The 25,250-nt window shown below is 33.3% G+C and overlaps 1 protein-coding gene across 3 annotated transcripts in view; it reads right to left on the bottom strand.

Annotated features, from left to right (window-relative positions):
* Positions 1–25,250, bottom strand: part of LOC134536221 (zinc finger protein ubi-d4-like) — a 103,230-nt gene that overhangs the window by 6,019 nt on the left and 71,961 nt on the right. For all 3 annotated transcript variants that reach the window (XM_063375912.1, XM_063375894.1, XM_063375903.1), the window contains one exon: positions 611–723. In XM_063375912.1, the coding sequence (XP_063231982.1) occupies positions 611–723 (113 nt within the window). The remainder of the gene's footprint in view (positions 1–610; positions 724–25,250) is intronic.

Below are 25,250 nucleotides of genomic sequence, written 5' to 3'. Positions count from 1 at the left end.
ACAATCCCTCACAGCTGCTGATCCAGCATGACAATTGCCTGAGTCACTAATCCACAATCCCTCATACAACAATCCCTTACACTGACTATATACTTTGAATATATATACTGTATAGAAGTCGCGAGTGGATAGGATTTACTCTACGTTTTTCAGGAGAGTATGATGAGCAGCTTGGGAATTTCAATGCTGCAAGGCGCTGCTGTAACGCCCTGTATCGTCTTAGGTTGTTATTTACACGTTAGAGCGCAGCACTGTCGCTCGCTGTCATTCCCCGCACCCCCCATCCAACATTCACTGCAGCTCAAGGTCGTCCAACGGGAGTTTGTGCGTCACAAAACTGTAGGGATGAGAGGTGCGGTAGAGGGTGGGTGGAGGACAACGCATGTTTGAGGGAGGGTGGGGAAGGGGTGTTTGAAGAGTTCGACACTTGTCCGCTAGGGACCACCACAAGTCGATGCCCTAGAGATGGTGGCGATTGCGGCGGTGAATTAACCAACTACCTCAAACCGTATTAGAATTTTTAACCTGGGCTGGCGACTTCTATATATATATTCAAAGCTATATATAAGTTAAATCATGACTTAATTATAAATAATTGTAAAGTACTTACATCATTGTCAGATGTTCCGCAAATGGAGCAGCACTTGCATTCTATGCATTGCCACCGGTACTTGTGAACTGATATGATCATATTCTGGGTAAACTGCAGACAAGTTGGATGACCTAAAGAACAAAACAAAAACTGTAAAAATTTTTTTAAAAATACTAACTTTTATCAGAAACATTCCCAGCTATCCATCTGGAATATGTTATTTTAGTTAATAACATTCCCAGAACTCACTGGGAATGTTACTAACTAAAATAACATATTCCAGATGGATAGCTGTCCATTATGTCTCCTCTTGATTTCTGAATAATAAAATTTAACTGAGAAACAAAAATATCATCTAGTCCAAATTCCTGGCCTCTAAAATCCATCCCTGTGTATATCCATCCACCCATGCACTCTCATCAAAAGATATAAAAATTTGGACTTCTTTTGTTAATGTTATGCCTTAAGAATGCAAGGGGTGCTAACATATACATGCTTTTTATTTTTAATGCCGTAGCCTACTGAAAAATATTATTTCTCAAATGAAAATATTTATAGACAGGAATCTAGCATGTAAGATAAATTGCAGGTTTGTGATATATTAATAATCATGATCAATCCAAGGAACACAGAGCTCTAAATTTCTATGGAAACTAGTTTTTTGTTCTTGGAAAAATAATATTTGTGGCATATTAAAGAATATATTGTTAAGTTAACAGTAGTTTGCTGTAATGAATTAGGGTATGCAAGCTCTGATAATAGTTGTGCTGAATATCTTCTTTGAACATTAGGCATTCAGTTTCGAATGAAAAAAAATACAGGATGTCCGAAAAGTCTTTCCCTTATTACACAAATTTATAACTTCGGCTAGATGTACGATAAAAATATGAAAGTGGTGTAAAAATGTTAGGTCATAACTCACGTTTTTTTGTTGTTATCGGTTCGCAGTAGGTGTGCAGTGTCTGAGGTTTAGTGCCCAAGAAGCCGGACATGATTACCAATCAGGAGAAAGCACAGTGTGTCCTGTGGTACCACGAGACACGATCACCAATAACAGTGCAGAGAAACTTCCAGACCACATATGGAAACATTCCCCCTGATGTCAAACGGATTAAGACTTGGTATGAGAAGTTCCAGACCACAGGATCGGTTGCTGACCTTCCGAAGTCTGGTCGACCATTAATCTCAGCTGAAAGGGTGGAAGCTGTGAGACAGTTATTTCTGCGAAGTCTGAAGAAATCTGTGCCAAAAAGCTCTCTCCACGATATCTTACACAAACGTTTAATGTTTCGTGCATACAAAGTGCAAATTGTTCAGGCTCTGTTGCCCAATGACAGTACACGTCGATATGAATTTGTGGTCTAAATGTTATGACGTATGGAGGACGATAATGGCTATCTCCAACGAATTGCCTGTCCTGACGAGGCGACCTTTTTTGTCAGTGGAGTAGTGAATCGCCATAACGTGCGCATTTGGGGTTCACAGCCCCCTGGCGAGGTGATGGAGTGTACCAGAGGAAGTCCAAAAGTGAATGTTTGGTGCGCGCTATTGCATGACATAATTATCGGGCCATTCTTCTTCGCTGAGGCAACCATCACATCTCCAGTGTATTTGGACATGTTACAAATTTATGCTGTTCCTCAGCTGCTTGAGTATCACCCCGCTGTCATGTTTCAACAAGACGGTGCACCACCTCATTGGGGTTTGGAGGTCCGTGCCTATCTTGATATGACCTTTCCTGGACGATGGATCGGCCGTGATGGACCAACGGTTTGGCCTCCACGCTCTCCTGACATAACCCCATTAGACTTATTTTTATGGGGTTATGTCAAGAACGAGGTCTACCGAACACATGTACCAGATATTGCAACCCTTCGACAACGGATAACCAGTCATTGCATCGATCCCTCCAATGATGTTGGCTAATGTGTGGATGGAAATTGAATATCGACTAGATGTCCTAAGTGCTACCAAAGTTGCTCATGTGGAAGTTTACTGATATTTGAAAAAAACTTGGATAGTTTCTCAACATTTTGACACCAGTTCCATATTTTTATCTAACTTCTATCCGATGTTATTAATTTTTGCAATCAGGGAAATTCTTTTCGGACATCCTGTATATCAAGTATACATACTCAAAATAACTGGAAGAGATCCTCAATTTTTATTTTGTTGTGTAGTATATTACTAAGTTAGGTATGGTATGTTTACAAATGTGCTTACAAATGTGCTGGGCTCTACCTTAAAATCAAAGTTTTCATTAGCTTACATAAGGAGTTTATGTACAGCTAGGACTTAATGCTGTAAATTTAAAGAGTGATAGACTTAAGTCAAGAGGACCCACAAAGATCTTGATAAATCTTGATTAATAACACTCTTCACAAACAACCAAGTTGTACCAATTTTTGGGATCAATCTACTAATCCTTCATACAATCAGCATAAAACCAATTTTTTTTTTTAGTGAGAAAAAAGTTTATCATCTTGAGACCATTGAATATACTAAGAGTCCATGTTAGTTAAATTAGACACCAATCAAAAATTATATCAGTTGATTATTGTAAATTTTATTCAAGACTTCAGTAAATATATTATAAAATTATGTGTAGTATGTTGTAAAATGCTTACAAAAAAAAAAATAAAAAATTGCTTGGATGCAAGTAGTTGGAAATTCTATTTTTTTTACTCAATTGGCTTTTGATCATATGAATGTTTTTTCCAGGTTGTTAAGTTGTGTCTTAGGTTTTTAAAACAAACTAAACTACTAAATTCAATTTCAATGACAATTAAAATAAATGGTAACATAATACAAAACATTTGCAAATTAAGTTTGCTTCAATAAAAAAATTTTTATATAAAAATGTTAGTTCAAATCATTTAATAATAATAATAATAATAATAATAATAATAATAATAATAATAATAATGGCTATCAATACAAAGCACAAGAATTAAAAGCAATTTAGTTATATAATTTTTTGATGTGATTCAATATTTTTAATATATTGCTAAGAGCCAAGATTTGTGTGATGTTTCTCTTTAGGCCTTTATTCATAACTATGGTATCAGCTATAGACTGCTTTTATTTACTTTGAAAAAAAAGTAGATAGAAACTAAATAATGGTTTTTACTTCGTACTTAACATTTTAGGTTTTTAAATAAAAACTTTAAGATTTATGAAATGAATTGTATATTTTAATAGAAATGAGGTAATTGAGGTGAATTTTGCTGCATTTTAGTGTTATGCGGTGTTATTGACTTTCATTTCAGTGTTTAGTGATGTACTGACTTTTATTTCGGTGTTTGGCGGTGTATTGACTTAATTTCGCTGTTATTTCTGTTTAAATTGCAATATACATATAATCTTGCCTATAGTTATTGCAAACTAAGTAATTAAAGACTTACACAAGTTCTATTGTTTATCAACCCATCTTTGTTCAGCCCCCCCCCCCCCCCCCCCCCCCCCTCCCAACCACAAAAAAAAAAGAATCCCGGCGAACGGATGGGTCAGTTAAATACCGGAACCCTCAAATACTAATGAAACTCTTAGTATTTAAAACAATAGAAATTCCAGGAAAAAGATGAGAAGGAAAATAAGGGAGTAAATACAGTACATTGAAAAATGCAACATTGAACTCAGTTCATTTGTCTTCATACCTATCATAGATCCCTATCATACCTAAAATCTACCCAAGATGCCATTTTTTTCAATATGGAATTATGTAAATGAAATTGATATATATTGATTCTGGAAAACTTAATTTGTGAAAATAACATCTAGAGAATTTAATGTTTTAACGAAGTTGCTTGGCTTTTGGGTTATAGCCGCATCGAAGGCAAATATTCAACCAAAGTTTCTGTCCACCTTGCAGTCGCCATCTTCAGGGTTGCAGAACCCAGAAACCAAGCATGTTCAGACAATGGCCGCAAAAGCCAGTGATCCTTATTAATGTTTTAACACAATGACCATTTTCTATTACATGCTCATTATTTTATTTTTGAGCCTTGAGACTTACAGCAACAAACTGCGGTAAATATTAATGTTACTTTCAAACCAAATCCACACTGAGATTTTTTATGCATGTATCTGACCTAATCAATGTATAGTATGTTTGTATGATTTTATTACACACTTTTGACTCTACATACTTTTACTGATTTCTCTTTTGTAATTTCATAACAATGTAAAAAAATTATCTGAAATGACAGGACACAGCATAGTAAGAGCTTGTCACAAACGATGTTGCAATAGTGGGCACTACAGTAACATTAGCCTTCACAGTTCAGTGATTATTCAAGAAGCTTGTTGAGTTGGGATAACAAGTAACCTATTAATAAGCATTATTAAAAAACTTACTATTGTGTGAATTGTCGTATGTTGATTTCAAGTAACCAATCTATAATGAGACAGTCAACTCTGAAGGGCATGTGGGAGGTGTGTGCTACTAACATTACTTTAACCAACAAAACACTAACGAACAAAATTACTTTGCTTATCCTTACTAATAAAGTAATAGCAAAATAAAAGGAAACAGCGACATGAAATATTTAGTGTGTGGTGTGCTTTATTCTGCATTAATAAAAAATTATTTCTGGATTAAACAGAAGAACCAAGCATGGGCTAGAGCAAACATTATGCATGGTTGTGCCCTTCAGTGAGATGCTCAGCAAGTTAATTGTGAATTTTCTCTTGCATTATGATTCTATTGTTTTCAAGATCACAAAAAAAAGCATTGTATTGCAATATGACATCTGTCATTTCAGCTCATAGTACTGTAATCCAAAATTAACAAATCTAGGCCTACAAGATGTATAACTCTTGGGAAACAATCATCCTTATATATAAGAAGTATCAAAGCTGTTACAGAAAATCTTACACTTTTTAACAATTTTTTTTTAAAGGCACATCAGTGCAATTACTGCAGCATCTTTGTTGATACTGATAGTAGTACTTTGTCACAAAGTAACATGAAAATATGAGCTAATATTGAAATGATGATCAAAATATTTTAGAAGTATTCTGTAAAAATCACTTTTGTTTTATTTTATGATGGAAAAAAAATATATCCCAATAATTTTGTGGATAGGAAATCAAAAACATATTCAGCAATTTCTTTTTTGCACTGGAAAACAGGAATCCAAAATGTAGGAACTGCCGTGCCGAAGAACAGTGAATTAAAAAAAAGTTTTTGTACAAAAATATATTTTTCTCTGACTGTCAAACTACCAAAGTTCTAACAAATAACAACAAATCACAAAAAAAAGTTGAAGAACAGCACAAATGCCACTTCAGTGGTCCTCGGCACAAAGCAGAAAGATTTTTTTTTCCAAATAATTTCAAAAACGTATTTTCTTAATTTTTTAATAATTTTATTCATTGCTCAAGACTGCGAAGGACAGATGTACTGTTCACTTCATGCTAACAAAGTCAATGTGTTCTTTACAATACATATATACAAAGATCATTTACAATTTTAAAATAACAATTAAGGTAGGTACAGCCAGAGAATCATCTTCGTGCACAATTAAAATCATATTCATGCAATAACACAATCTTATTTCAAAAAAAAAAATTGCAAACCTACAACAGAAACATAATATGTGATAGTAAAATAACAGAAACACACCATAAAAAGTATTTGGAAACCAACATTCTAAGTGTGACATGTGACATACCTACGCACACATGTGAACACCTCTCTGTATCCAAGATGCAAACATTTCTACTTGAAGACTTAAGTCTCTCAAAACATTAATATTATTTTCTATGTATTTTTAAAAAAATTACACAGAATTATTCAAATTATAACTATCACTTTTACGCAAGAAACTAATTCTATATGATGATGGGCAAAATTAATTGTTTAAGATAGCACTCCTCTTGGATACAGATAGTTACTGTGTATGTGGAATATGTGTATTACAATACTCGACCACAACAACAGAATAGTTTTCAATCAGAAATCACATGATAATGAAAACTATACAGACCATAATTACAGTGAAGGGTTATTACGTATTAGGAAAAAGAATCAAGTCTGGCAACGATGATTAGCCTCAGATGACCTCAAATGTCCAAAACTGCAATTGTAACCACCCACTTGTGGCCTCACTGGTGGAGACCACACTGCCCGCAAACTCGTCTCATTGTCAGACAACTCAAGCTCGTCTTTTTGAATACACTGCTTCTCATCCACTGTTAAATAATATAACCACTTAGTCTACTAACCATAGCCAACCACTTTATGCTTAACTACTTGGGTTCTACGTTGGATCCTGACTTTTTCATGACTTTCCTAGACCTTTTTATAATTTGTCACCGACCAAACCATGTAATATTTTATATTTTTATATAAAACAACTTACTGAAATTTTTGTACGTTTTCCTAAAATGCCATAGTTACAACGTACTTATGAATTCTCCAATTTTTGATAAAAACTGTTTATACAATTAAAAAAAGGCTGGAAACTATGCACTAAGTGCACTGCAAGACACAGTCACAGATGGAATACAGCCTCACAGCTAAAATATACAACTCTGCTCAAAAAATACTTGGTACACCAGCAGTGCAACAAAGTCTGAAACCATACAAACATGCATGACACAGTTAATGTGTTAGCAATACAGAGACACAAAATTTTATGGTTTTACTTTTAGTCCAATTTTGTTGTTAAACAGAAGATTACAGTGTTATTGTTCTTATTTTTATAAAAGCTACTTTGTAATACTTACTCCACCAACATAGTAGTAAAATTTATTTGCTGCATTTTTATGATGAAATAATTTGCAATAAATTTGTCTAAAACAGAACAATCAGAATAAACAAAAGAATGTTTGTGCTTTACAAGTGATCCAATAAGAATTGCACAAAAACAATTAAATTAATTTTTCTCATCCATGCACTTTAGTACAATTATTTTTCCAGAAATAACATACGTACCTTGAATTTCAAAACAAAAGTTTTTTATTTATTTATTTATTGATTTATTTATTTAGGGGCTATTTGACATGCTTTACGGAGTAATTTCAATTTTATCGCAATTGACCATAAAAATTTGTCCCTAGCAATGACCCTGACCTAAAATTTATTTCTTTGACTATTGCCTCAATTTTGGATACATTAAAAATTTCCTGACTACTATTTCAGATTCACTCTGTTTTTCCTGGTGCACTGCTGTACCTAACATGTAGTTATTTATTAGTTTGTTCCTTTATGGGCTGCAGTGGGGAGAATGGGTATGCAGGCAGTAGAGACTGTCAGCGACGGGATGCTAAGGGGACGCCTGCCACTCGCAGGATTTTCAACCAAATGGTGATGCAACCCAGACACAGTAACAAGACCTTCCATTGAAATCTTTCTATGGCTGAGCACATCCTTAAACCTCCGAGTCCAAAACAACTTACCCCAAAGACATGTGCATCTGCCACTCGCCCTGGGAAAACCTAGCAAAAGTATCGAGCTACTCGGTCGCAATTTAACAAGCCTTGGTTACCATTTTATAACTCCCATTGCTAGTCAATGTAACCATGCCTTGGCAGCGTGGTCTCGCTGGACTACCATATTGACCCAAATAAACTCATCTTCCAAAATAAGATAGCTCCATGCTTTACAAATGGCAGAATTTAAAAAAAAATACTGGCTATAATTATACAGAATGTCCAAGGTGATGAAGTGAACCAATTTCAGAACCTTTAAATAAGATGATAATATGAAACAGAAAAATCCATTTCCGAGATAATATCCAAATGATTAAGTGGACAGTCTCCAACTATTTACCTATATTTAATGTGTGACTATGAACTGATTTGAGGCATTGAAACCAAAATAAAAGCTACAAAAAACCTGCCAAAAAAAAATTTTTTTTTTTGTTTCCAGAACAGTACCTGTTTATTCTAGGATATTTTTAAGACTTTCATGACCTGCCGACACCCTGTCTACCCTGTATCTGGTGTGGTTGCAGTAGAAACTCCACATTTTAATAAAGCCCACTTTTATGAACCCAGTATGTAACTTCTAGTTTATATCAAATACTTTTTTGAAAAATGTACCAATGTCTTAATGTAAAAATGAGTTACTAATAACAGTTGTGAGATAAAAAAAAATAAAGATTAAAAAAATAATTTTTTACCAATCTACTTAGTAAATAATTTTTATAAAAACTTCTTGCTGAATACAATACATTACAATAATTGAATTTAATAATATTTAATGTTACATTTTGTGATTTGAGTTAAGTTTTGACTAAAAATGGTGATTAATTTCATGACAATAGTTGCTTTGTGGTGTTATTTCGGTTTTATCACAATTCACCATATGATCTAGTACCTACTTATAAATAAAGCCCATTTACTATCACCCAATCAGGATGGATTTAAACTAATGTATCTTGTTTATCAGAAACTATTAAGGCAAAAAGCCCTAAAACTAAAACCCTGAAGAGTTTAAGGAAGAAAATAACAAATTCAAATAACATATTAGTCATGCATACTTATTTGCATAATTACTTGTTCAATAGGTTGTTATAATTTAACTGTTGTGTATTATTCATAAACTGATTACGAGAAGTCTGAATTTTTTAAAAAAAACTGGAAGGTCAAATTGCAAAAGTATTTCTGAACACAAAATGTATGCCCTCTCATTTTGGCTGACAAGAATTTGCTACACATAAGATGGTATCTATAAATTAACTAAAAAAAAATGCCATAATTTAAACAATAAATAGTATTAAAATTCTGCAAAAAGTACAAATATTGTTTCTACATATGGACAGCTTTATAAGAACCACAGCACTGTCATAAATTCAGTAACATCATATGTATCCTCTGTATCACTAACATTATAAGAAATTATAGGGGTGGGGGTTGGGGGTTATTATCATAAAACCTTTTTTCGAAGTAAAACTGTAGAATCTAAGTAAATCAAATAAAAGTATACATACTTCATACCATAACCTTCTGTCCCTGAAAGTATGGTCTGGTATATAACTTTATTATGTACATGAGTCAAGTTTCTAAAATGTTACTAGTGCAATAAAGTAACAAAAATTGATGCTCTATGTGTCTATTACATGTCCATATTTTTTCAGAAACTTACAAAAATGCCCAGGAAATACATTAATATTTTTATAAACTTTACATTAACTGCAAAATTTTAATTCTATATTTAACATACAAACTGCATAAACTTAATATAAATGTAAAAAGAAAAATTAAAACCACATAAGAAACAAAACCCAATGTTTCATAAAACTGGCTTTACAAAATTTAACAACAATTTTATTTCATTATAAAATTTAAAAATCAAAAATTACACCAAAAACTTAACAGAATGAGTGTCATTAATACACAAACCTCTGAAACATAATGCATACATAAATGAAAAACAAATTAACATTAAAAACTGTAAAAACCCTCAACTATATAATTTAAATGTTTGATAAGTTTCATTTTGTCTATTTTTTTTTTTAATAACAACACCACCCACATTTTTAAAAGCATATTCACAACAGCATTGAGCAATATTTTTCTGTTGGAGGCACATCACATTTCATGATATGATATAACAAGAGATAGCTTTGGTCCCATCTATACAATTCATGAATTCAAACTGCACACTATGCATAGTGATGAATCTAAACTACCTACTAAAAATGTATACATATAACCAATGACATGGAAATTTTAAAGAGGCTTGTAATTCTAATAATAAATCATTAGTCATACATCTGAGAAGCAATAATTTATATGTTAAACCCTGTTTATCCATATGGTGATTCTTCTAAAAGTTATTTATTTTTCTATGTCAATTCATGTTATAACTAGAAATAATACATAGTTATGTTTCTTTTGCCTTTCAATTATTTAAAATAAAATTTAGGGTTGTGCAAATATTTGATTATAGTATCTATGTCAAAAATTTTACAACATTTAGGCTCAATTTTGATAGAAAATTATTTTAACGAAACCAAAAAAAAAAAAATGTAAAAAACTGAATAATTAAACCATCAATTTCAATTCTTAAATTTTAAGCATAATTTTTTTAATTTTAAGCATATAGCTGTGTAGGATGACTTCAATTATTAGATGCCTTTTAATACAAGGAACCTTGGAACATAGGTAGATCTAAAATATAAAACGACTTTAATCTTAATACAACCTTAGTAAATGATAAGATAACTTATTGTTAAAGACATCAAATTTAAGTGGAGGGGGGAGCCAGACTAATCAGGATATTGAATTTAAGGTCGCATTCTATTGTAAGGCTAATTCAAATGTAAGACACATTGGAATAAAAGGCAACCTCGACTGTAAAATTACTTTAAACAAAAGGATATCTTAAATATTACAACTCACAATTTAAATAACTTAAAAATTAATTAAAATTTCACTGTAGCCAAACCTTAGCTTGAAAAAATTTATACTTTTAATTTCAATCTTGTGATATTTCAAAATTTTAAAATTTATGTCTGAAAAAATTTGCATTGTAAATAAATATATAAAGAAATTGCAATTTTACGTATATTTTTACACATGTTTGATGAGTTTACCCATTAGTGAACACTCAGTATTAAGTATTTAGTTAAATTACATGTTAATTTTTTTTATATTCAAAAAGAACAAGAGACTTTTCATTAGGTATTCTGGAAACCATTTTTATTAAATAGTAAAACTAAACAAAAATAAATTTAATTTTTGTTTCATTTTCACTAAAGTTCTCTGACTACTGTATCACTTTCATATCATTAAGGAAAACCAGTGTTTGCACAACCCTAACTCAATAATTTTCAATTCTTGGTCAGTTATGTATGGTGTGGATCAAAATTACACTTTTTCCTCATGAAACTGTATGTAATACTGTACCTATCATTTTGTCAATATCTGATGCATGTGTAGTGTGTGTCTACTTGCTTGTTAACAAACATTTCTTAAGAGATATATATTCATATGAATCAGCTTAGCGGTTGTGTACCAATTTAAATATCTTCAACTCCTTAAAAAAATATACATAGTGGGTAATGAAGACACAAATGAAAAATGATACTGTTGCGAGGACTCTAGCTATGATGTTGGTTAGACAGCCTTGTCTGCCTGCCTGCACGATGCAGGTAGAGCCCATTCCTTCATTACCATAATATGCCTAATCCAATTAGCAGCGGCACCTCTCTACCTCACCCCCCCCCCCCCCCAATTCTCTTTACACCTGGGCTTTCCCAATGAGCTTGGATAATTCTCTGCAGCTCGAGGGTTTAACATATTCCCAGAGCTCCGTCTGCATGAAGTGGCGTAACTAGAATCCCATCATTCTTGGGGTTTCGAGTCTTAAGTCGGGGATTCTGATGACACAACACTTCGAAGACCTTTTCAGGACAGGACCTGCAAGGTAAGTGAATTGAAGAGGGCAAGTGACCCTTTGGTGAGCCATAGTGGACGGCGAGCGATGGACTTCGTGTGCGAAGATTGGTGAATCGGGGACTGAAGCATCTGGTGTTTTATGAGCGGCGGACAAGTGCGTAGGACAAGGCAGTGTGTTGAGAGAGAGGTGCGCGGTAAGAGATGAGCAGTAGTAGAGAGTCACTGTCGAGCCGAGCTCTAGTGGGGAGAGTAAATTGTGGACTTAATGAAAGAGTGATTAATTGGTGGACAGAGAATTTAATTGCAATAACTTAACGAACAGTGTAAATTTTAGGTAATGAATAAAACAGTTCTCCCACTCGTAACATTTGGTGTCAGAAGTAGATTAAGAATTGTTATGAAGACATACAAGAATAAAATGGAGAGTAACCAAGAGAAAATGGAGAGTAGCCTGGAGATGTTGAACGAAATAAGGAGCAGCTAAGAAGGGTTGAAAAATGCCATGAAGAGAGAAACTGATGAAATGAAAAAAACACACAAGAAGATATGCTAAATGATCTGGTGGTGGTGCAAGAAGACATATGGAGTGAACTAGTGGCTGCTCAAGAAGAAATAAAGAAGATTGATTAAACCAGCATTCAGTTAGAAGGTAAATTAAATTGTTCGGAGCAGCAACTTGTACAACAAGAACAGCAACTTTCTCAACAGGAGCAACAGCTAGCTGAACATGAAGAAATAGTGGCTCAACAGGTAATGCAACCTGAACAGGAAACTGAACATCATGTAGAAACTGTATGCGAGAGTGCCATCGGATGATTAAAAAAAATTATAGCTGCTACAAGCCAGAAGAATGCATCTGGGGGAGCCAAGGTGGAATGCACTACCAACAGGCACCCAAAATTCAAGCCGCCCACCTTCGATGACCAATTTTCGTGGGCAGTATACAAGCAACAGTTCGAGGCAGAAGTGAATAGGTGGAGTGAAGAAGAAAGAGCCACTGCACTTGTTTTGGCCCTTTGAGGACCTCTGCTCAAGCTGATTCAGATAATAGTAGCTCCAGACCAGAAGGACTATGCTGTATTAGTAGAGCTTCTGAGCTGGTATGGCAACACATGGGCAAGGTGCAAATAACTGCTTTGAAAACACACCAACAGTGATCCCCAGAAACACTTCAGAAATTAGAGGTGGACATCGAGAGGACTGTGCACCTTGCTCACCTAGAGGCCCCTGCAGAGTTCCAACAGCAGCTAGCTAATAGTGCATTTATAGATGGACTCAGGGATGCAGAGGTCCAGCTAACACTTAGTTTGGCCCGCACAAAAATATTAGAGTTGCGATGCACGGATTCATGCTCTAGAGATAGAATCGGTGCGCAATGTATTCAGGACCATCAATATTAAAACAAGCAGAACAGGTTTAGAACCATACCACGCGGGAAATAAATACTAATGCTACTAAAGGGGATATCATCAATGCGAAGAAATTGCTGAATGGTATTCAAAGTTCCCAGTTCCCGAGGACAGGAGGTCGCCCACGGTGCTTTCCCTGCCAAGAACTAGGCAAGGGTACATTCAGTGGGACTGCCTGACATTAGAGAAAACCACACAGCACGAAGAGCAACAGGGACACAAACAGAGCTTGTGTGAAGGGACGCTTGCCAGTTCTTCGGGAACAATAGCCCCTAGGGTATTACCTGTATCCTTACTTAGTAGAGACAATGACAATCTACTACTGAATGGATGTGTCTTATTACTGTTGACACTGGGGCCTGGTATCCATAGTTCGCACAGACCTGATAAGTAGTGAACAGCTAAGAACACTACTATCATACAGACTGAGGACAGCACCTGGGGATACATCATCCACGCATGTACAGCTACATCTGGAGGTAAGGATCAGAACATGAGAATTTTGATGGACTTTTCTTGTTGGCGACATAAGTGATGAGGTAAGTCTAGCAATGCATATCATGAATAAATATGGATTTTTTTCTTAACATGGAAGGACAGGTATTGCGAATCAGAATAGAGGAGATTGTTTACTCCCAACCAATTGGAAGTGTCTGTAATGCAAGTAGTAGTTGGGTTTTAACAAAACGTGCGTGCAAAATCACTTTCAGAGGATTCTAATAGAAACTTTAATCGAATTTGCATTGAGGGCTGAATATAAAATGTGCCGATATCACGCACAGACCTGCCTTCCAGGCAGATGATAGCATGAGCAGTTTTACCAGAGTTGTAATCAATGGACTAGCTTAACAGGTGTATGCTAACGAGAAGTTCTTTCCCCTTTAAACGCTTTTGTTATGCTGCCAATTATTTGAAAAATGTCAGTTAACTAAAACTGTCCTTTATTCAGAAGTGTCTGTTACATGATATATTGACTGCAGATCCATTACAGTAAAAATTAATACTAACACATTTTTCGGTAACTAATACAGGTGAGCCCTACATGAAAAAAAATAATAAAATATCTGAAAATGTTTTTAACATATTAGCAAAAGTTTTAAAAATTTATAATGGAGAAAGAGTTTGGCAAAATAATTTTAATTCACATGTGCAAAAGTAATTGGAAGAAAATGAATTACATGAAGTCTTTGGCATATACTTACACATGCACTCACAATTTGCAAGGTCTTAGTAAAATGAAACGTAGTTAATCAGACACATCTGTCCCACATGCTGAATTAGTGATTTTGCCGGATTATATAAAGTCACTATAATTTTAACTGCAATACCAAATGTCAAATGTAACCAGCTAGATAAAAAGGAAAAACTGCACTGAAATGAAAACCAACAGAAACTGTAAACTCTGAGCAAACTAAAAATGCCAACAGCGCAGTATGCCACCTGGCAGCCAGGGTCAACAGCCTAAATCGACCAGAAAAAAAGGGAAAGTGAGCATTTTGACTGGTGCCGGGCTATAGAATGTTATGAACCATAGAATGTCTAATTAAAAACTTTTCACTGTACCCAATAGAAAAGATAACATTTTAAATCACACAAGTAACATGCAAATTCTGAACCTCTAAATTGGTGTTATAGCAATAAATACTGTGTAACACAGCTGATTGTGTAACCTCATAGTCTGTAGTAGAGAACACAGTCACTAAACTAAATTACATCATTTACTTCAATGGAAATTCTTACTTTTAACAACAAAAATATATTTTGCTTACACACACACAAAAATTTAGAATTTCACTGGCAGTACATTTGGTTTTGATTACTAGTGTTTTTTTTTATATAAAGTCAATAAATTCATAAAAATATGTTAATACTACCAAACGTGGGAAAAGGCAAATGTGTGTGTGTGTGTGTGTGTATATATATATATATGTATGTGTGTGTGTATATATATATATATATATATATATATATATATATGAATTTTTAAAATCCCCCACAAACATGAAGCATATACCTTAGTAATATGACTCATTGTTTCATTTATACACACATATTAATTTAGTAACAATCAACTATAACATATCAATTAACAATTTAAAATATCACAAGCTAAAGTGCTGCAACACACACACAGATACACAATAGATACTATAGTTTAAGAGAAACACATACATACAGCGTAAATTAATTTTCTTGGTATGACTTGGTTTATGTGTCTCAATGTATAGTAATTTGAAATTACTAAAATTATCACATGAAAAGAATCACAATTGATAACCAAAATATAGAAAAGTGTTAAACTTATTCTCTCAAAATGTTTCTAATTGGTTTTGCTTGCACAAAATTCACTCAGAACTTAGAGCGAAGCGATTGAAAACCATTGAATACAAAGAAGATATACCCTAATCTACTGAGATCTTATGTGAAACACTGGCTAATAAACCTTAGAAAACTATTCGTAGTTACAAATCAAATATAAAAAAACTATGAATAAGGCAGCAGATAAGATAAAGTCTTATAGTGAGTTGGATCAGACTCAAGGGCTATACTTTGGGATCCTCTCTGATTTAGCACATTTTACAGTCATCTACTACATTTACTAACTAAAAATATTGCAGGGCTTAAGAAAAAGCAAGAAAAATTTTTTAAACAGTGAAAAAATTATTTATGAAAGCAAAAGAAAGATTTCTGATATACTATCAAAATGACCAAAATCACAAGTGAGAGGAATAACAAAAGCTGTTCAACACTTGAATTTTTGTATAAGGTGCACTTAAAAAAACTCTCATAAATGTTACACTTAAAACTGTAATTTGTAATTTTATGTAGAGGTACCAAGATCCTAGGCTATACAAACACATCATAAAACTTTATCACTGTAGCTGATTTCTCGAACACTGTTGTTTTTCAAGCTCAGAAAATTAAGTATGACAACACTATTGGCATCCAAGACTAGATTAAATACAGTAAACTTAACCTGCACTGACAGGAAGAAGAAAACGGGGATTTAAGTTTGAAACCTTTACATTTACAGATTTCCACTTTTCTCTCTATTGTATGCCTTTAAAATTTATGAGCACTCCCACTGACTGCAAACTGTATTTGTAAATGGTTTTCTTTTTGCACAAGCTACACCAAAAGCACAACCAAGTGCATATAGAAGATAGTTTCAGAACACTTAAGCTAAGGAAGAAATAAAATTAATCACTTCAAACTGAATTGAAATTAATTTACTGTAGGTACTTTAAAATCATTTCCTTGTTATATATTTTATATACCAAGCAATGCGTACTTTGTAAACTTTCAGATCTATCTACAATAATTTTAAAAGTCAGATTCTAAGCAGATTCTAAGTAATCACTACAAATTTACAATTTTGATTTTCGCACTGCTATTGAAACGTCCAAGTTAAATTTAATTCTGTACTCTATAACAAATCATAAACATAACAAAACTGTATTTTGAACATGTAGAAACAAAACACAAAGATGATTAAAGCAAACAGGTTTACCATGTATATTAAAAAACTATTTGCAAGACAGATTACTCTTTTAACAACATGAATAAAATGTAAACAAGTGCTTCTAATCCTTATGTCAAAGTGCGAGTACTGTATTTTCATATTTATTTTAAAATAATTTAATACACATTAAATAAACTTCCAGCATATTAAAACCTAGCATTTAAATGATTAAATTTCAATAAAACCAATCCATTAAATTTATTTATAAACATTATACTACTCTTTATAATGCCTTAGAAAGAATCATCAAATTTTTTGTAAATCAATAGGATAAAAAAAACTTGTATAAGTCAATTGGATAAAAATAACATGTATAAGTCAACTGGATAAAAATAACTTGTATAAGTTATACTATTATATGATATACACATTAATTGTATAATAACAATAACATGATTAAGAATAAAACTGAAAGGACACCAAACATAAACATCCAAAGTGACTAGCAAAAGTAAAAATTGTTGAAACTGAATAACCCAACAGAACCAAATTATCTAACCAAATCTCAATTTAACTACTTAGGTTTTTATTGTATTTAGTATTTATTTAAATGTTTTCAGAATTATATTAACAATAAATTTTTCTCTTGTTTCACAAAATTTCCACATGAACCAACCAGGCTCCTCTACTAGTTCACAAATACACCTTTGAAACAATATTCAAACCTAGCATAAGGAATGTTTACATCAACTGTAAATAACTGGTATTAATAAATACTATATAGATAAACAAAATGTGAATAATACTTTACATACAGTATATAAATATAAAAAGGGCAACATGCAAATGTGACAAATTTAGTCAAAACTGATATATATATATTTTATACATACTTTAAAGTAAAAATATGTTGTTTATTGCATGAAATTCAGTACTGAGTTCTCTCCAATAATTGAAAACAAGATTTTTACACGGCTGTATTACATGAGGGTGAAACATGCCTTCGTTGGTTCAATGTTATAACTCTGATAAGGCAAACAATAGGTTAGAATCAAGAATTCGAGATATTAGGATATGCTGGATTAAATAAGAGACCAGTTAATAAACAATCACGATATCACAATATCCTAATATATTAATTTTAAACAGTTTAGACCAGTTCTCTAAGAACTCAAATGCACTTTACAAAAATTTTCTTAAAGCTATAAGAAATAACTTAGGCCTACACCATACACAAGTTATTCAGTACATGGGCACTGTAATTTGTAAATCCTAATTTAAATGAAGCAAAATCTGGATGTAAAAAAAAGATTTGCAAAAATTGTAGCAATTTCTTTAACAGCAGGGCAATGTTTAAAACGTTTTCTTCTATTTGCAAGTAGTAAATTCCTGTTACGAAGCTTCTCAATATACTTAGAAATTTAGACTTATTAACAAGGAAATTTTACTAAAAGGTTAAAAATATAGGTCCACTGCAAAAAAAAAAAATTTTTTAATTATGCAAGATTTTTTTAAATTGGGATTTTCTTATGAGGTTTTTACTGTATCTTTTGGGACAACAAGTCATGTTTCAGCCAGTGTTTTGGTGTGAAACAAACTTACTTTCAGCATTCGTAACTTCAAGAGCTCTCCTTTTATAATTACAAGCTCTTCATGGCCAAGTAAGCAAAGTCCAAGGGCAAGTTTTTATCAGAGTTATATCATCATCCTGGGGTTTACATCAGGGGGCCCATATCAATGGGGATTTCAAATGTGGATATTTCATTTAATTATACCTTTTTTGAAATTATTTTTATAGTCATAAAATTTTTGTTAAGTGCTTTATTGGTACAATAATTGTTAGAAAAAAATGCCATATAAAAGTGCATATTGCCCATTGTAAACATAAATAAATTTCTAACTTCAAAATATACTAAATATGTACATTACTTCAGTCAACTCTTGCTTCCAGTCAATAGATTTAAATAATTATATTATAAATTGTGTTTGGTAGTTCCAGTATTATGCTAATTCTCCAGTTTTATCAAAGTACTTGTATCATATTCAGAGTGGCTGACATAATTTAAAAAAAAACATACTTTGTCTACAAAACAATTAAAATGTATATAGAAATTCAGATTCTGATAAATGATATTAAAAAACCATAAAAATAATAAATACATAAAATCCAGTAAATATACCGCATATTCTCTACAGGCATGAAGAATAAGTCAAAAATTTATATGTAAATAACTTTTTAGTAAAGGGCCAATCAAAATGTCAAATACCATCAAACATTTAATATTCACAAAATTTTATATTCAAGGGAAAAGAAAGAAAATTATATATTTGAGAAAGGTAGATTCAGAAATGTTAACACCAGCACATGTGCAGTTGATGATGACATTATTTTACTCTAAAGAAGCTATCAATGACAAGGGCGCCCATATGATAATTTGTAGGGGGGGGCCAGACTTAGGGGTATGAAGTATTTTTAATATTTTGGAAGACTTAACTGCGGCTTGTTACTAGCCATAAAATAGTTCCAGTTCTGACCCTGTTAAAATTTTTTGTCCTGTTACTAAAATAATAGACCACAGTACTCATTCGCCATAAAAAAATCTTTATTGGCTACTTTATTAATTAAATATTAACTATTTTATTGAAACAAATGAATTTTTAGAAACACAAATGCAGGAATAGAGTCCTTATACTTTTGAAGCGTCTCGGGTACACGGATATCAAGAATACAGTCCTTCAACTAATTGCTCTCTTTACCCCTAAATAAATGTCGCGTACAAATTAAATTAAAATAATTATAAAGTTTAAAACGTGTTGATCAAAAGATTCAACTTTGGGAGAGAAACGATTTGAGTATGTTATCACAGTCAGAAAACAGTTGTTTTTAAATGTAACACCTGAACTACGCTTATAATTACAGTCAAAAATTGTTTCACAATTAAATGAATATTACTATGTTTCGATATGAATCATAATTGCTTATCATTTAAAATTAGCACAGATGGATTCAGTAGTAAAGCACAGAAAAAATTAGTTTATTATTAAACTAGACTATTTAACCAAACAGTATTTAGATGTTAAGGAATTAAGTGACACCAAAACCAATGAAAATAATCGAAAATTTCTAAATGCTGACATAACTCATATATCAGCTTTCCACAGAAGAGTTTAGTTCGGCGCAATTAATCCACACAAAACAACTGGACATACTATGTCGACGCGTATTTTAAGAATATAAGAAGATCCACATCGCAGTATAATTTTTTTTTTTCGTGTCGTGTGGTGCGGGCCCCCATTTGTGGTGCGGGCCCATAGGCTACAGCCTAGATAGCCTGCGCGTAAATACGGCATTGATAAACCCTTAAATAACATGTTCAGAACTTAACTTCAGAATTAAGAGTACATTAGAACCTCGATTTTACGGAGCCCGGACTGAACGAAGCCGCGATTTTACGAATACATTTTTTTCAGGAACCATCTAAAATTCGGAAAATTTGACACCAAAATATATTTTTAAAAAAATTAAAAAAACACTATGAAAACATATAAAGATATTAATTTTTAATGCACAGCGTATTCATATTTTAAAGCTAATACAACAGCCATTTACCGTTAGTGAATATTGTATAAGTTATTGCGGCATCAAACTCAAAATCGAAAAGAAAAAATGGACTAGGTACACTTTATTTGTCGCAAAGTTCGAAATTTCTTAGATTGAAAAATTATGCCAAGGCTGTAAAAATATTTATTTTACCGCAAATGAACTATACTCAACATTCCTTACCCATTCCAACATTTCCAGCTCGTGAACATAGCAACTGAGCTTGAAACCTTGAGAAGCGTGAGAGAAAGAAACGATATTGAGTAGCTACTTCCTCTCCTTTCCGCTAATATCCAGCAACCCAAGCCATTAGGCATTATCTTGACAATTTTCGCATTAATTACCTTCGCTGCATCGGTTTCCCAGTAAAAAACGCTCAAAAATGGTATAAGTGACGCAGCAAGTAGACGTGACGAGCGGATTTTCAACTAAGCTTTTTTTTAACTTACTATACAAACAAATAATTCCCTATGGCTATCACAAATTCAAGGGCTTCTCGCACTAAAATGTACTGTGTTTTTAATGAATGTCTGTCGTTAAAGAGCAGCGTTTTTTTTCACCAAATAAGCCTATGATTAAAGACCGTAAAAATTCGCGGATTCCTTTCGAGACAGGCTGGAATCCAAACTCGTTTAGCTTAATGCTGCGTCAGTGATTGGACCGCAATTTACCTGAAGGACTCTGAGCCAATGGCAAACACTCAACAAAAGAAGTATCGAATCATAAGAATCGCAGTAAACAGTTTCCCCGAGTCGGTAGCCAATGACCATGTGATAGTTGCCAGAGTACATAGGAGAATCGTTTAGTCTATCCTAGTGGTCATTGAAACCGCGAATTTTTCCAGTCCCTACCTATGATCACTTTTATGAAACAGTACAGGTGTACACTGAACTGTGTGCTTGTTCTCCTCGATTATGTTACTAAAAGTGCGTTCATTAATATTTTTCAAGCTGATTTGTTAAAGATTAACTGATAAATATGATAAGGTGAAGTCCATAAAAATGCAAGGCAGGGAATTCTTCCAGCTCATCAACCCGACCCTGGATAGTCTCGTCTGTGTTCAGTCGTCTCTGGCAAGGAGTGGACAAGTTTGCAAACTCAAATATAAATTTATTTTAGTAACACGCGTCTTACGAAAAGGAAAGATATCCAAGAAAGGCATGTCGGACAACCTACTGTCACCACACAAAAGTTAACATGATGCAATGCGTGGTGCAACTGTGTTTAGTCGCTGTGATGTCGCTTTTATATCACTCGTGCAATGAAGCAAGTTGTGGAATGTTAAAAAAAAAAATAAGGGGAGGGCAGAGGGCAGACAGCAGTCATTGTTTTTACTATTTAATATTATATATATTCCGTTCAATAAATTATAACATGTATCTTCACAGGGTGGGGTGTTTGAAATTTTATGAAGATAACGATTTTACGAATGCAATCCAAGCGACTGTGAGCATACGTAAAATCGAGATTCCAGTGTAAATTGCTTTCGAGTCTACTGAAGGTAGCGGAATCCTTATCCCTTTAAACACTTTTGAAGGGAAAAAGTGGTTTTCCTCTAAATTAAAAATTCCAACATAAATTTTACGTTGTAGACTTTTCTGAACAATAATTCTTATTTGAGTAACTTTAAAGGTGTTAGCTTACCTTAAAAATTGTGAATATTCTGAGCGGATGTGACGAATGAGGAAAACTAAGAAACACTACATAATAACAATGGTTTTTATCTTTACACTTTTCACTTATTTATTTGCACTTAAGTTATTTATACTGACTGAATACACTAAACTAAATCTAGACCAGATGCATAAAACTGTAGGTAGACCTAAAGACTATTGAAAAATCTCTGTTTTGAGATGTTATTTGTGAACATACACATTATTATGACGAAAAAGTAGCAAAACATTTCGCCGTCTACAAGCACATGTCAACTGTCGCGTCGTCTAACTCTGACTGGTCTAAATCTGTTGTGTTGTGTTATCGCGCGAGCTTGGGTAGGAATACGAAGGGGAATGACTCGCCACGGGCGTTGCGCTTGAACAGCTTTTCTCCCTGTACACAACACCTTATATCGCAGCAGCAGAAACTAATGCTTGAACTAACATAACAAATGAAATAGACATGTAAAAAACGATATACAATAATATCTTCGTGTTGAATCACTTCTACATAATACCGAATTTAAATAATTTTCTTTAAAGTAAAACACCTGACTACACTATATTTTTTTCCTTCCCTGAAAGCTAGGGGGGGGCCACGGCCCCCCCCTGCCCCCGGGTATGGGCGCCCTTGATCAATGAAGTGATTGCATTTTACACCAGCTACAATGCTCTGGGAGTGTTTATTTAGCATTTCAGGAAACATTTGTCACAAAAATATTAATCTTTTATATCCTAAACACATATATATGGTTCATTTTTATTTTAAAATTAAACTGGTTATATGGGATTCTTTCTTTCTTGAACACTTATATTTGATGTTGTTTCATTACAAGTTATCTTAGCAGTAGCGGCTGGTTTAAAAATAAGTAGCATATAACAAACATTGCCCTGAGTTCGGCCAGCGGTTACACAGGCACAAAGAGGCGTTATGGGGGGGAAACGCCCCGCAACTATTTAATTTTTTTTTTTTAATTATGAATTTAATTATAATTTTTTGGATTTTAAAATAAAAATAATTTGAAAAAAAAATCAAACCCTCTGATTTTATTTAGTAATGTATTTGAAAATAGTATCAAAATAAACCTAATACATGTACCCAAGAGTATTCAAGAGTAGAAGTAGGAGAGTGTGAAAGTATCCAAGTGTGATAAAAAGCAAACATGCCACTGAGCGCTACTGTGTTATCCGAAGTGATTTGACAGCTAATAAAGAACACGATGGAGGTTCACCGAAGAGGTTCAAAATTTAACAAACTTGGTGACTAAAAACTTGCAGTCTCTCTCACAGTTTTCACGCCCTCTAATTTACTTTTCTCCCTCCCTGCCCACTCCCCACCATCTAGCATCTCATTCCTGAGCATTGCACTTTTCTTTTTCGTTTCACTCTGATGAGTTATCATCTCGACTTACCCAACCAGTTGTAAATAACTTTTTGTTTAAAAATTTTTGTTTAATTATTTAATTCCCTATAAATTTTTAATCCCAGAGGTTCCCTTCTTTTTCTGTATGTAGCAACCTCACATAACAGCCCAGATAATATCCTATACCTTGTTGTAGTGTGGGGTTGAAATTCATACGCGCAAAAATGTTTTTTATTTTTTGTTTGATATAATGTTTAATGATTTTAGATGTTTCATACTCAAATTGATAAGTTGCTGCAAAATATTTTGTTTCAATTAAAACTTTTACTTGTTCTACCAGGAAAAAACATATTACTGCATAATCATAATGTAAATATACCCAAATTTTGCAATCACCAGCCACTACTGCAATTTAATATTCTCATGTCATCTTACATTCGGAAATATATGGTATTTAAAACATTTAAGGAATCACAAATATATTAAAATTTTTATTCTCTGAATAAAATTTATTGATTTCTACTGGAATGAAAATAGTGATTTTTTTTTACTTTTAATGCTTCTCTGCAATAGAAAGTGTAGTTAATTTATTTTAATTATACTTACTACTTAGCAAACTAAATGCTTTTTCTTGAAAACATTTTTTTAAACAGTGCATAGTAAATGATACCATTTATTTAAACATCACACCTAAAATTTCAAATCATGCAATATCTAAAATGGTTTGCAAAGTTTTGACCATGTGTAAATATTTGCGTGAATTAATAGTAATAAATAAGTAAACTGTTGGCTTTTAAGAGACTTTCGTGATATTTTTCTATAATTCATTTCTATTTGGGGACTTCAAATGACTTCTATGACCCCAATTCAAAACATAATAGTCACTCGACCAGTCAGTAACTTTGATTAATTAATTTAGAACATTAGTTTCTGCCAAACTGAAGCTGCATCATGGAATACCTACAGTAGAGAAAAAAAAAACTACGTGGTCATTAAAGATTTTTAAAACAAGTAATTTTGGACTTTCATGGTGCAATAAATGTGTTTGGTATGCATTTCTTTGTGTCTCATGCACTCTTGAAGAGCGATACCTCAGACAGATGGTAACAAATTGCTTCAGACTGCAAGGTAGTTACCTCCGTTAGCATCCAGAGCTGATGGTACTAACTTACATATTCATTGTGTTATGACACAAAAAATCGCACAGGCCATGCTGAATCGTCAGCGCAAATTAGTGAGACAGCGCCTCAAGCTCGCATGGCCGGCTGCTGTCACATTCATCATTAACGTGACAGGCTTTAGAAGACCCCGAGCCAATGAAAATTATTTAGCACGGGTATCATGAACGCCAAGTGGAGTAGTGAGAGACTGATATTTGTAACACAAGTGGCAACCAATGAGCAGTTTACTATTTATCGAGTGTGAGTAAGACTGACAAGTCTAACCTGGATGTCTACTATTCTCTCAAAACAATAGTACCCCTATAGAGGAGAGGGAATGAGGATCTCGTAAACACGGTCGCTGATCCGAGGTTTCATATACGACAGCCAAGCTCAAAAAGGGGGTTTTTCACGGTGGGTAACGTGACAGAGCCAAGCTGCGCTGCGATACCTTAACCGCCTTAACGAGAGGGCTGCCGCGACCGCAAGATAGGACACCAAAGGTGAGAGACTTAATAATAGGCATGATAAGAGATGTGGTTAGGTTCTTCACATAAAATAAATTGATAAGGTGTTAACAAGGTGATGACTAGTGATAGTGTAACAACTGTAGACAATTGCTACAATTGTCAGTAAAGGTATGTTAGAACCATTT

This window comes from Bacillus rossius, chromosome 1 (assembly GCF_032445375.1).
Source record: "Bacillus rossius redtenbacheri isolate Brsri chromosome 1, Brsri_v3, whole genome shotgun sequence".
Lineage (NCBI taxonomy): Eukaryota > Metazoa > Arthropoda > Insecta > Phasmatodea > Bacillidae > Bacillus > Bacillus rossius.
This window is presented reverse-complemented; position numbering and strand designations above follow the sequence as displayed.